This window comes from Acanthochromis polyacanthus, chromosome 9, assembly GCF_021347895.1.
Source record: "Acanthochromis polyacanthus isolate Apoly-LR-REF ecotype Palm Island chromosome 9, KAUST_Apoly_ChrSc, whole genome shotgun sequence".
Lineage (NCBI taxonomy): Eukaryota > Metazoa > Chordata > Actinopteri > Pomacentridae > Acanthochromis > Acanthochromis polyacanthus.
The window spans coordinates 27,057,445-27,071,210 of NC_067121.1; the positions used below are offsets into that span (position 1 = coordinate 27,057,445).

Genomic DNA, 13,766 nt, shown 5'->3' on the forward strand with positions numbered 1-13,766 from the left:
CTCTGCTCTAAAATAATATATTTTAATCCGGTATTTCCTCAAAAAAACGTGTATTTTTTTATATATATTTGTGGCCAAACTTTCCCACAGACGACCTCGTAGTCCTTCACCCCATGCTTCACCCTGCTGATAGCAGCTTGTCAAACACAGTTTTGTCCTCACGGCTCGCCGTACTTGAGACTCCACGGCGCTGCAGTTGTGAAGAGGTGGGCTCAGACACACGGAGGAGGGCCCTCCGCTAACTCACAAACCACTGACAGAACAACCAGCTGCTGTCGGTGAGTTTCTTCGTTTTATCGTTCCTACAGGGTCATTAACTGTGGTTTCTGTCGCTTTGCATTAATCGACACTGGAGTCTTAAATGCGTCAAACAACTTGTTAGTTTTCAGACAGCGCCGCTAGCAGCCAGCTAACTTTAACAGCAAGCAGCAGCTAAAAATATTCTGCTGTCGAAGTGACCTGAAGTGGACACAGCGGAACTGCCAGCGGGGATACGGTAGGATACAGCTAGCAAGCTATGGACAATTACAACTATACATTTGTGGCGTAATTTTACCAATTATTTAGTTTGGGAAGTGCGGACTTGTTGATCGTGAAGATGCTAAGCTAGTGGGCGTTTACTGCAGTCTGACAGATGATCGATGAGAGTTAAGCAGTTGTTGTAGTCTGATCTGTTCTGGCCAGTCCAGGTTCACAGACAGTAACAGCCAAGACTTCAGTTGCCTTTCTTTACCTGTCTAGCCTGCTGATAAGCCCTTTAGCCTCTCTGGAAAGCCGTTTAGCACTTTGCATGGATCTGGCAGCTGCTCGCCGAGCTAACGATGCTGTTTGTCACATTAAATGTGGTTTAAATGAACCGTTGACCATGTAAATTATGATAGATGACACAACAAACTGTGGCTAGCCTCAGTATGTGCCTGTCATGTATTGTCATCACGCTGTACTAATAATACATGAGGGGTAAGCCAAGGGAAGTATGGCCGTCATTCACTGTAACTGATCTTAATGATTATCTGCTTGTAATCTGTTGTCAATAATATCTACAGGTTTGTCTTGGTTCAGATGGTCTGACATGAAATAAAGTAGACTTAAAATAAAACAGCACGGCATTAATTCTGCTGCTTTATTAAGTGACAGAGAGAGTCAGCAGGTCCGATTTGTGGCACTGGCAGCGAGCAGTGACACTTATTGTGGCACCACCGTGGTGCCACGGTTAATGCCACTGTTTGGGCAAGATACCACTGCCGCAGCGGCATTTCCAGTGGCCTCTGGAGATGCCAGCAGAGATGCCACGGTTAATGCCACTGTTTAGGGAACATGCCATGGTTAATGCCAGTACTTTTCCCGCTGTTTGGGCGAGATGCCATGGTTTATTCCGCTGTCTGAGGGAGATGCCACCAGGGGTGAAAGTAAGCCGGAACGGTCCGGAACTGCGTACCGGCAAAAGATCTGGTGGCAGAACGCAGTTCCGGGAAAAGATCTGCTGGCGGTACGCCGCTCTTCCACCGGTATCTATGGGTACGCCGGTACCTTAGACTGTATATATAGTGGACGTAGCATCTGGCTCCAGAATTGAAGCCAACCCAGAAGTGTCAAAAAATTGCAATATCACGCCATCCGCTAGGGTTGGCTCCAAAAAGCTTTTTCTCCATAGACCCCAATTCATTTTTGGAAAAAATAAAATTTGATAGACTGATTTTCTACAGCTCAGGATTTTTTACCCGTTAGTTTTCATGGTCAAAATGAGAGATCAGGTGGCCGATCTTAAAATAAATCAATACTGAATTTTAAATAAATGGTTAAATTTGGCTGAGCCAGGGGGCGTGGCTATACTTGATAGACAGCAACAGAAGCCTCTGCGGTAAAATGTGGGCGGGATAAGAGAGTCCTCAGCCAATCCTGCCCCTAGTTGCTCTCCGGTCCAGCCTGTTTGATGACGCTTTTTACGTCACTGGCTCCAAAAAATCCAAAACGGCGACCAGGAAGTAGCAAAATCCGGGCTTCATTTTCTCGGCGTTGAAACCAACGGGTGACGTCACGGTTAGTTTACGCCTGGTCCCAGTGCAATAAATCAAGCGCACATATTTGCTATTGGCTGCTACTGGCCATAACAATTGCTGTGTTACGGAAGTAGACACGCATGCGCACTCACGTACTGCTGAGTGAACTCCGGTCGATATCTATGGATAGGAGGCAGGCCGGGCAGCGTACCGCCGTACCCATAGATACCGGTGGAAGAGCGGCGTACCGCCAGCAGATCTTTTACCGGAACTGCGTTCCGCCACCAGATCTTTATACAGTCTATGACTGGGACGAGCAATAAATTACACGTGAAATTCCACACGTTCTTGTGATTGGCTGAAAAACTTTCAACAGGATTTACAATGGTTAGCATCGACGGAATGGGGTGAAAGTAAGCCGGAATGGTCCGGAACTATGACTAATAGTTCCGGCAAGAATTTAAAACTACTTTCACCCCTGACTGAAGATGAATTTGTTTCACATTACTCCAGTCTGCCAGCATTTGGCAGCAGTTTCTTCCCTGAAATAACTAGTGTCTTTAGCGCCCCTAGGGGCAACGACCACTAGTTCGTTCAGGTTAATACGGTCACCGGACAAACAACAGAATCGGATAACCCCATCCAGATAGTAGTAGTAGTAGTAGTAGTGGCATCTCCCCAAAAGAGTGACATTAACCGTAGCATCTCGTCCAAACAGCGGTAAAAGTAGCCTACTGGCTTAAAATGTGGCATCTGTACCAGACCGTGGCATTAACCGTGATATCCCCTAAACCAGTGGTCGGCAACTCTGGGCCAAGGTGTTATGGTTCATGAGTTGAGGAGTTGGACCGCCCTAGTTACTGGATTAGTTTTGTATAATAGCAATGGCAAGAACAGCATTTCCAAAATTGAAAAATATACTGACAAATAAGAAAATAGCAATTAGCATCTGTATGAGGATGCTCAGCTGTTACATCCTACCAGTTCTGATGTACGGATGTGAGTCTTGGAACATAAATAATAAATGTCAAACAAAATCACAGCAACAGAGATGTGATTTTACAGACACATGCTGCGTATATCTTACATGGACAGAGTAACCAATGAAGATGTTTTAAAAACACTAAACACAAATTATACGCTACTGAGCAAAATTAGGAAACGGCAAGCAAGATTTTTTGGACACATCTTAAGGAAAGAGACCCTGGAATATATTGTCACAACTGGAAAAATTAATGGGAAGAGAGGACGAGGCAGACAGAGAATGAAAATGATAGAAGGACTGACATCATGGTGACACATGGAACGGGCAACGTCACAGTTCAGAGAGCAAAAGATCGGAGGAGCTGGAGAGAAATGATCGCCTACGCTGAACGGCATGGCACTTGATCGATTGAACACCCAGGTACTTGTAAGACATATAAGATGTCCTTTTTTCCCTAGTGACACCGTACATAGTGAGGCATTATGGGTAACACAAGCGACAGGGTGTCTGGAGATCGTCATGGAGGCAAGGCCCACCGCTCAGACAGCAGCGGGAGTCACAAAGACCAAGAGCAAAGCAGCAAGATGGTGGACAGCACAGACGACCCCAACATCTTCAACACCCACGGACCAGATTCCAAGGTACACATACTGATCTACAGATGTCCCATAACATCCTTAGATTTCAAACAGTTACTCGCAAAATGGCTTGCAGCTGACATTTGCATATTTTTTGCTTCCAGGCATCAGGAGAGAAAGAATTCACGCCAGATCTGGATGACCTGGTTAAAACTGGCCCTCAGGCTCGACCCACTGTGATCCGCTGGGCTGGAGGGGGGAAGGAGGTCTACATAGCCGGCTCCTTCAATAACTGGAGCACAAAAATACCACTAAATAAGAGGTAAACACAATTTTTTTTTGTCGCAAATTTAATTACATTCTTCTATTTAATTTCTTGTGTGAGTGAATCCTTTGGTAAATCTATTTACTACTTTGTGCTGACTGCAAGCATGAGTGGAAGTTGTAGGGTTGCAGATTATCATCCTGATGTTGCACCAATACCCTTTCTCTTTCTCTCTCCAAAGCCACAATGACTTTGTTGCAATTCTGGACCTGCCTGAAGGAGAGCACCAGTACAAGTTTTTTGTAGATGGGCAGTGGGTCAATGATCCCTCAGAGGTACAGCAGTGTTAATATTATTTCCATTTTTGCCATTTTCATGAGCATGCACACGAAAGCTGAAAGTATTCCCTGGATGTGAACGGTCAAATTCAACTTACTCATTGTTGCAAACCTCTATGATGGTATAAAAAATAAAACTTAAATGGCATCCATCCATCCAAACTGTGATGTGTCATACTAGTAGACTTTAGCCAGCAAAAAAACATATAAGAACTTTAAAAGCTGTGCTGTGTGAAGGGCTTCTGCAGTAACTGTGTGAAAGTGGTTTCACTCACAGTGTTGTTCTCTAAACCTCTTTATAAACCCAGTGAGATGTGTGCAGTTTCATACAAATGCTTGATCCTTACCTCTGGGATTGTTGCTTTTTTTTTTTTTTTTTTTTTTTGTAGCCGGTGGTAACCAGTCAGCTTGGCACCATCAACAACCTGATCCAGGTGAAGAAGTCCGACTTTGAGGTGTTTGACGCCCTACAGGTCGACTCTCTGGAGTGCTCCGACACATCAGGTCAGACTGCTGTTGCTCTGCTTTTTGTTCAGACAAATAAATGTCATCAGTGATGTAAAAGCCTGGATTAAACATCCAACATTTTCCCAAGTGGCCACAGGTGTCACTGATACTGAGATTAAACAGAGACTGTACAGATATTTTATTAGTATTTTATTTGAATTTGGTACCATACATGTCTCCTGTCTGCTGTGTGTGAACACAACTTGCAGTTCTCCTAAAGAGTCCTTGAATTTATGTCACATGACGGTTGTTTGCCCCTGAATGGCTTCCCAGTGTTGCTACAGATGGCGGGATCTTTTGTTTTTACAGAGCCTTGTTGGAGCAAACTGCTTTTTTTTGGCAAAATTGTCAGACAGAACGTCACAGACGAGTAGGTCGATGACCGTCAGAACATTAATAACCCACTGAGTCCTTCTGTTTGTGGCTCTGATGTTATTTTGGTTTTTGCTGTTTTTTTAAAGACAACATGCATTTTAAAACTGCTAGCAAGTTTTATGGTTCACTGGAGGAATGAAAGCTTTAGATTAGTCTGCAGCTATCAAATCATAAGCAGCAGTTCACATGCGTAGAAGTGTCAGTAGTGTAACTGAGCCTGTTGCGTCTTCACAGATCTGTCCAGCTCTCCTCCGGGTCCATACGGGCAGGAGCAGTATGTCTTCAGACCTGAGGAGCACTTCAAAGCTCCACCGATACTCCCGCCTCACCTGCTTCAAGTCATTCTCAACAAGGACACCAATATATCTGTCAGTGTCCCCACCTTTCACAGTTTACATTTCACATTGATGCTCTGTGATCCCTGACATGCCTGGTGTTTGTTGTCTCTGACTGTTCTCTCTGTGGTTTGTTCTATCTGTTGACAGTGTGACCCTGCCCTGCTGCCTGAACCCAACCATGTCATGCTAAACCACCTTTACGCTCTTTCAATAAAGGTAGGTTCACTGACAGAAGGACTCTTTCCCATAATTTGCAGATGTGATCGACGGAGTATGTGACATTTTTACTTTTATGTTATCGGTGGTTTCATCCGCTATTATCTTCAGTAGTTTAAGAGCTTATTTAAAGTTTTGTATTTATCCATCATTTTAATTATTTTGCTTATCATTTCTTCCAATAAATGTTACCTTTTATTTTATTGGAGCGATTAAACCACAGTCCTTATAGGCAGCCCCCTGCAGTTATTTCAGGTCATAACTGCATTTTCATTTATTGTCATGACAAAAAAAAAAGTCAAATCTTATAAAAATGCTTGAAAACTTTGGCGCAAAATAAGGTTTAAGAAGCTTTTTCCTTACAGCTTTTACTTCTACTGTTTCATCATATTACACAGTGCAACAACATGATTGGCCAGATGTTTCCTAGTTACACAGCAGATGGCTGGCTTTAGTGTCACAGAAAAAATCTCTCACTTAAGCAGAGCTGGGCAAGTTAAGGCGTTATTAATTAACATCGACAACTGTTTCAGTTTTTTTTTTTAAATTACTATTATTGTGAAAGTCCATTGCTCATTGGCTCTGAATAAACAGACAAACCATGGGTGGCAGGAGGGCTGGATGTTGATCAGGACTCAGGATGGGCGTCTCACCCAAACTAACAGTGGAGGGAGGATTCAGCAGACTGGTTGAGAAGTAGAGATAAACTAAAACAAGAAAAGCAAACAAATGCCACAGCGAAGTAGTTATCTATAAACTGTTTTCTGATTAGCATTGTGGAAGATGTCAATCTGAGGAACGTTCCTAGGACCGCAACGTATGAGCCTCATCCTGCATCACTGGAAGGTTTTTTTTTGTGTGTGTGACGATATATACCAGCTATTTGCTCTTTTCCCCGCGTTTCCTGTCTCTCTCTCTCTGTCCTATATATTAAAGCCGAAAAAAGGAAAAAAAGAAAAAGAAGTGCAAACATTGACTAAAGAATAAAAAGTCTTCTGTCACAGTTTGTGTTGGACCACTTCACCTCACTCTAACAGGGACAGCTGCTCCTGAACATAAACTGTTTCTGCTGCTCCCTGATAAAGAAAAATGTGTCTGCCTGTTCCTGTTAAGAAAAAAAGTAAGATTACAGATGTATAAATGTTAGCTTGCTGTTGCTGGGAAGCTTCCTGTTACAATGTTATGATCTGGACTCTGAGGGTAACTTGTTTTTCTATAACAAAAAAGATAAAAAGTTGAGGCCCTTGCCATGACAATTAAATTTGGTTTGATTTGATTACAGTAATGTTTGAATTGAGATTTTAACTGCTACTGTGTAAAGGGAAGACTGCTGTTCAAAAGCGTTTCATTTGTTTAAAGTTTTTAACAAACCAAATGCGATTGCATTTTTGTTCATATAGCAATACTTTTAAAATAAAAGTGCAGAATAGACTTCTAGCAATGAGATCATTCAAAATAAAAATGATTAAATTAACCTTCTTGTCATGCTGCAGGTCAAAGTAACTTTAAAGTTTGAAAATGTGGAGAAAAATAATTTCACTGTGAAACTTCAGATGTCGACATTTTCAACATTCTTGGGAAATGTTTGAGCATTTTTTGGTGGGAAGAAAAAGTTTCTTTTCAAAATCAACCAAAATCTAGTGAATTTCGCTGGATTTTGGTTGATTTTTTTTTGTGAATGTTCTTAAAGAAAATACTAGAAATTTTCCTGATATATATGGAATCATTTTAGATATTTTTTAGGATTTTTTGGAAGATTTTTACTCATTTTTTTGAAAATAATTGCAAGAATTTTCTTGCTAAATTTGGTGGATTAAAAAAAACGTTTAAGGGAAACTTTTAAGGAATTATTAAATTTTCTTCCTGAAAGTTTTGCAAATTTTCAGAAATTTGAGGAATTTTTTGCAGAATTTTAGGATTTTTTTTCAGACAAGGAAACAATATTTTTTAGTGCCCGTAAATGAGGACAACAGGAGGGTTAAAAATTTTAATCGTTGATCAGCACTACTTTTAACGTCTTCTTGTCAAATTGTGTTCAGAAACACTGTGCTGAATATGCTAATATACAAATATTATTATGATTGTTATTCTCTTTTATACTATATGCGGACTAGTTGGCATTATCAAAATTGTGAGCATCTGTTTTTATTTGCTCTATGGATGTAGATCTCACTTATAGCAGCTTGTCTTTGTGTTGTCTTTTCATCTCTGTAGGACGGGGTAATGGTGCTGAGCGCGACTCACAGATACAAGAAGAAATACGTCACTTCTCTGCTTTACAAGCCTATTTAAACCTCAACCTGGGTGCTCCACAGTGCTTTTAGAGAGCAGCATGTTTGTCTTCTGCTGGTTTTTGTGCGTGTGTGTCATCACATTTAGCCAAATCTTGCACTGAAACAAGTTTACAGGAGAGCTGAAGGCCAGCGGCTGTGGCTGAGGTCTGGGTTTTAAAGAGGTTCCACTTCTGACTACATAGGGCTCTGAACAAAAGTAGTGAAGTGTGTGTGTGAGAGACGACAATCATCCTGTGGCTTTTACCTGTGACGTCAACAGATCGACAAGAGACTGACTAAATCACTGTGTGTATTTAAGTGTTTGGTGCACCTTGCGATTATATTCATGTTGGTGTTAAAAAATATATTTTTGTGGTGCACATCCACATCATGTTTGGCCCCGTACGGTAGAGGAGCTGTGGGATTTTAAGTGTTACTGGTGTGGAGCAACAGTTTGACTTTGATACGTGTTGTGTTGTCACATCGTCTCTGATTCTGTTCAGTTTTTAAACTAATTGACTTGAGTGCAGAATAACTTAATCTGGCCTGTATTTATGGTCGAGGTGCTGAAGAGGGCACCAGACTTGCTTGAACTTAAAGTGCAATAATGTGCTGTAAAAAAAAAAGGACTGAATTTTGCCTGTTGGTAGACCCTGAAGCTTGATGTCCTGTTCTTCAGTGTTCACATTGCTTATTACACAAGTTAAAGAGCCCATATTATACACATTTTAATTTTATTTTTGGGCCTGCTAGGGTATGTTTACAAACTTTAATGTTCAAATACTTTTTTTTTTTAATACTGTACATTGCTGCAGCACCTCTTAAAGGCCCCTCTGCTGAAAATCCCAATCTGGTCTGATTGGTCTGACAAAAGCAAGGTAATGACTGTGACTTGCCATAACCCAAGATCTTTCAGTACAGGGATGCATGACTGGGAGGAACAATAATAGTGAAGAAGTAAAAGCAGAATATGAGGCAGCTGGACGTTTTGAAGGCGCACCAAACCTTTGGTGTTGCGGGATGATGTAGACAAGTAACAGGAGAAAAGCTCAGACCTCAAACGAAGCATTTTGAGTGGTGATAAACTGTTTTCTGTGGGGGGAGAATGACTCGGTTTGGAATCGGGCATTCACATGCAGAAAAATGCAGCTACACTGTACACTTTCGAAACCCCAAATAGCACAATATGGGCTCTTTATTTTTCTCCCAGTGGAATCTGCCCCATGAACTGAACTACAATGGAAGTTGTTGGTTTCAGCTTTGTTAATGTAACGGTCACTATAGACAGAGTGCTGCTTCAACAGGGAAACTGGTGTTCAAAGCTCAGTGTTTAAGCTCAGTGTTTAGTTCTGCTGTTGCCTTTATCTTGATGTAAGTTTGTGAGCACTTTACCGTTGTGTGAGCAGGAGTGTTGATGTAAGCTTTTAACTATGCAGCAGACAACTCTGGTACTGTAGCTTCTCTGGACTACAGGCTCTAATTTACACTTTTAGATCTGGTGAACTTGCTGTGCTTCGTGCGTCTGCATCTGTATTGAGATCAGCTGATCAAACAGAAATGTACTGTATTTATCTGTCATGTAGATAGCTACACACAGAGGCCTGTACACTTAAACAGTTTCAACTCGCTGCTGCTTTGCATGCACTGAATGTCTGCAGCTTGTGACGAAATATGGACGCATTTACAGAATGTAGTTGTAGTTTAGAAGATGAATGACAGCACACACCTCAAAAAGTGATCAGAGGCACATTACCAGATAAATTATAGGGCTATGAGGGTGAACAGCTGCCATGAATTTAAATGTTGTACAAAGTTTGCTCACGTGTGTATTCATGGAAACCATTCTGTATTTTTTGGTGTGATGGTTTTATGTTGTTGTTGTCACTTGAAAGCGTGCTGTTGAGTCTTCTTCACTTACAGGACAGTATATGCTCACAGTTGATGCACTCTACAGGCGTATAAAGGGGCTTTCATTAATCCTGTTGGTGTTCAACTAGACAACCTGAAAGTATTTTGTGAATGTTCAGCCTCGCTGTGCCGTTTTGTCCAAAGAATTTTTAAAACGTACAGATATGATAAGGGATTATGGACATGAAAAGTGGCTCGGACAAGGAGTTTCAAGGCTAAAACCAAAACTTGAATTTTACAGCGGTTTTGTGAATGTTTTAAAATGCTTTGCAGAAGCAGTGTGAAGATTCACTGTACAAGGGTTTACTTGTTTGCAAATAAAGAGAGGACGTGTTGGTCCTACTTCCTGTCTGGTTGTCTTCTGTTCTGAAGCTCATAACCTGTATTCTGGATCAAAATCACTCTTCTGGGCTCATGATTAAGGATTCAAGTACAAAAAACAAAAAAAAAAACATAGTGTAGTGATGTGTTGCATTAGTACTTTTACTTAACTATCTCTTTACTACTTCCTCCACCACTGGCCTGTTCTGATGTTCCTCTAATGGATTTGGCACCAGTAAATAGCGGAGTAAACAGTGAAACCACAGGCTCATTTGAAGTGTTTTATTAATTCATTCTCAAAATCCTTCAGCGATAATACTTTTGCCAACACAACACACGGTTAGCTGTCATCAGAGACAGGATCCATACGAGTCCTGTATCGGCTTTCTAGTTCATTATGCACAAACTCAGAAGAAAAGCTGCACCAATCTGATAGCACTATATACATATGCAAGTCAACAACACGTTGGTTCAAACCGACGTTTGATTCCCTTCTTAAATACAAATAGCAAAAAGGCTTTGTTTACGCTCTAACAAGGTGCTCTGTGAAGTCAACGTTTCACAATCTTTCCAGTCATTGGCTTTTTTTTATAGTACACAATTTCCTTAAAAATTTTCCCTTTAACTTTTTACTCATCGAAATACTTGGCAACTTTTGTCCTTTTTCTGAAGACTCAAGCGCAAACAAAACCTCATTTGGCAGAACTCAGGTAGACGCTTGTTCAAGGCCATTTCTACCACTGAGAGCAGACTGAAGAGGCTCTCCAGCTAAATTTAAAGGCAAGCGAAGCAAATACTAATCAGAGCTTTGTTATAGGTGGATGATGTGATCAGTGTCTTAAATATGATGAAGGCATAGTTTGTGGTTACTTATCAGACAGTCTATGTGACTAATTCCTCTAACATACACTGCATATGAACCATACACAGCAGGACGTGAATGAAGCAAATGGACTCGTAATACAACGATGTTTAACATCAAAATAAAAGATATCAAGCTATTGCACAGCTACCCAGATAATCAACTTTGCAAAAAGCAAATGTTGGATGTTTTCACACACATGGACACTCACACACAAGTGAAGTTCATACAGAAAAGCAGGTTATTTACAGCAAAGAAATGGCAAATGTACAGCTGGAAAACACACATTAACCGTAAGGTCGGTCTGCTCTAAATGAGTGAATTATGGAACGATAACCCAACCAGCAACCTGCCAAAGTTTGTATCATCTGTACGGATTTAATAATCCATATTGCCATTGCCGTGGGAATGCTGAGATGGCCTGAACCAAGAGAAATAACAAAAAGACACTAGCATATGGCACTGTGGGAAAAATCCACTTTGCAGAGTTTTGGTCCAAAAAAAGGAGCTAATTTCTGTCGCACTTTGAATAAACTGAACCAGCTGTCTAACGGTTACCGTCTCTGTGGTTCTGAAGGGCCTTTAAAAAAAAGACACCGTGGCAACCCTGCGGTCTGATCCGACCGGGGTTTTGTCATTCGCATGGATAAGGCAAGTCAGAGAGTTCAAAGTTCAAACTTTGGCAAGTATTGGCACTCCTCTGTTCCATAGCTTCGATTTTTTTTACCATTTTACAATCTCTGTCATGCATCAACACTCAAGAAAAAAAAGTAGAACCGCAACACTGGCTGTGTCCTAACATTAGTATGAGTGTGAATAATAATCCAGTGTCACGCAAAGAAATAATAACCCGGTGCAGCATTCAAGAAACATCATTATTGCACATGCTCGTATGAGAACTCCTACAGAGGAGTGAGTACGCGTGTTTAGTCTGGTTCCATTTGAGTACTTGAACCTCTTTGTACATATTGTCGTGAACACAAAGCTTGTGAATCAAAATCAACCGCACGGATAGACCCAGCTTCTACGTCTTTAACCCTCGTGTTGTCCTGCAGGTCAAGTTGACGCGATTTAAAAGTTGGAAAATGTGGAAAAAAAAATATATTTTCACAGTGAAATTTCTGATGGCCACATTTTCAACATTTTTGAATGTTTGTTGGAAAAAAAGAAATGTTAAAAAAACAATTTTTAAGAACATTGACCAAAAAAAATCAACCAAAATCCAGCGAAATTCGCTGGATTTTGGTTGATTTTTTTTGTCAATGTTCTTAAAGAAAATATTAGAAGTTTTACCGAAATATATGTAATCACTTTAGATATTTTAGGATTTTTTTGCAAGATTTTTACTCATCTTTTGGAAATATTTACAAGAATTGTCTTGCCAATTTGCAGGATTTTTTTTTTTTAAATGAAACTTTTAAGGGAAACTTTTCAGGAATTTTTGGAATTTTCTTCCTGAAGGTTTTGCAAATTTTCAGAAATTTGGGGAATTTTTTTGCTGAATTTTTGGATTTTTTTCAGACAAGGGAACAATATTTTTGGGGCTCGTAAATGAGGACAACAGGAGGATTAATTTAAGTTTGCAGTTTAATGCCAATAAAGCATCCATTGGGACCTTAAAGAGGAGGACTTTTTGAGACATTAATGGAACCTTCCTCTGGCTTTTTTTTTTTTTCTGTTATTAATAACGCTTGGCTAATGGCTCATCCAGACGCCTCCCTCCACAAACACAGATACAGCTAGTGCATGACTACTTAGCAGGGATCACCTACCTACTGTACATTCCTCCACTGTGTGTAATTGTTGGTAGGTGTCGGTTTCTTTGCATTGCGTTTGCAAAAAGATGTCCTTGTTAATAAAAGGGCCACGAAAAGTAAACTTGCATTTCTGTGGCAGTCAGAGTTGAGACTGTCTTTGAGTGAGCTGTGCTCAATCACACACATGTATGTGTGTGTACATGTGTGCAGAATTCCTTTCACATACCATTTTCAACATGCATGAACATCTTCTCCGTCCACAGGCTGTCTGGTTCTCAGGAGAGGATGCCCTTAGATGCAGATGGAAGGCTGCATTCGAGAACTTTTGGATGAATTTTTAAAGTTTCCAATGTTACTTTTTCGCCCAAACTTCTAAAAATACAACCTTCTGTGATAAAAACTTCAAACCTACTAGTTTTAGATCTGCATCTGAGGGCATCTTCAACCAGTTCCATCAGTAGGACGCTCATCACTGAAACCACCAGAGGCACATTTCAAATACCTTCTTCTGTCACACACATGACAAGGCAACCTACTGACAGTCACTCAAAGACAATAATAAGTGTGGCGGTGGGGGAGAGAGAGTCAGAAACAGGGGAGAGAGTGTCGGGAGTTGGTAAGGCTCAAGGTGCAGATTACACTGTGCACATGTTGCCTGGAGGAGAGGAGGGTGGAACGGGGTTACAGGCGGAGCTTTGGGACGTTGGATGGGACAGGGGGAGGCTGGTGAGGGACGGGCAGGAGGGTCAGTCTTGGCTGTTTCAGCATAGAGGTCAGAGGTGGTAGCGTTGAGGCTGGTTCTTTTAAAAGTCTAAAGCAGGCATTGGCTGCTGCGCTTCCTTGCTGCTGGACGCTGATTGGCTGCAGCTCCAGCGCCTCCAGAAGCACCGCTGGTCTTCAGGAAACCGTGATCAGCAGGCCGCTCTCTTGCAGCACCTCCGGATTCCTCAGCTGGATTTTGGAGAACGAGATGGAAGTTATTATTCAACAATCCTGGGGAGTTATATGGAATAGTTTGACATTTTAGGGAACACGCTTGTTTG

The 13,766-nt window shown here is 41.1% G+C and overlaps 2 protein-coding genes across 6 annotated transcripts in view; one reads left to right on the plus strand and one right to left on the minus strand.

The window, feature by feature from the left end:
- The first annotated feature begins 140 nt into the window (after positions 1-140).
- prkab2 (protein kinase, AMP-activated, beta 2 non-catalytic subunit) lies at positions 141-10,514 on the plus strand. The gene is made up of 8 exons (XM_022197564.2): positions 141-278; positions 3,444-3,626; positions 3,728-3,885; positions 4,070-4,163; positions 4,556-4,670; positions 5,283-5,416; positions 5,534-5,602; positions 7,817-10,514. The coding sequence occupies exons 2-8, from the start codon at positions 3,468-3,470 to the stop codon at positions 7,892-7,894; spliced, it is 807 nt and encodes a 268-aa protein (XP_022053256.1). The 5' UTR covers positions 141-278; positions 3,444-3,467; the 3' UTR covers positions 7,895-10,514.
- Positions 10,373-13,766, minus strand: part of LOC110953519 (myomegalin) — a 51,995-nt gene continuing 48,601 nt past the window's right edge. For all 5 annotated transcript variants that reach the window (XM_022197572.2, XM_022197569.2, XM_022197570.2 and 2 more), the window contains one exon: positions 10,373-13,674. In XM_022197572.2, the coding sequence (XP_022053264.2) occupies positions 13,535-13,674 (140 nt within the window). In that variant the 3' untranslated portion in view covers positions 10,373-13,534. The remainder of the gene's footprint in view (positions 13,675-13,766) is intronic.

Excerpts from the sequence above, each read along its gene's own strand:
- prkab2 (XM_022197564.2), top strand. The coding sequence starts at position 3,468 with ATGGGTAACACAAGCGACAGGGTGTCTGGAGATCGTCATGGAGGCAAG. Across the intron at positions 3,627-3,727 it reads CCCACGGACCAGATTCCAAG|GCATCAGGAGAGAAAGAATT; the intron begins GTACACATACTG and ends TTTTGCTTCCAG. Across the intron at positions 4,671-5,282 it reads GGAGTGCTCCGACACATCAG|ATCTGTCCAGCTCTCCTCCG; the intron begins GTCAGACTGCTG and ends GCGTCTTCACAG.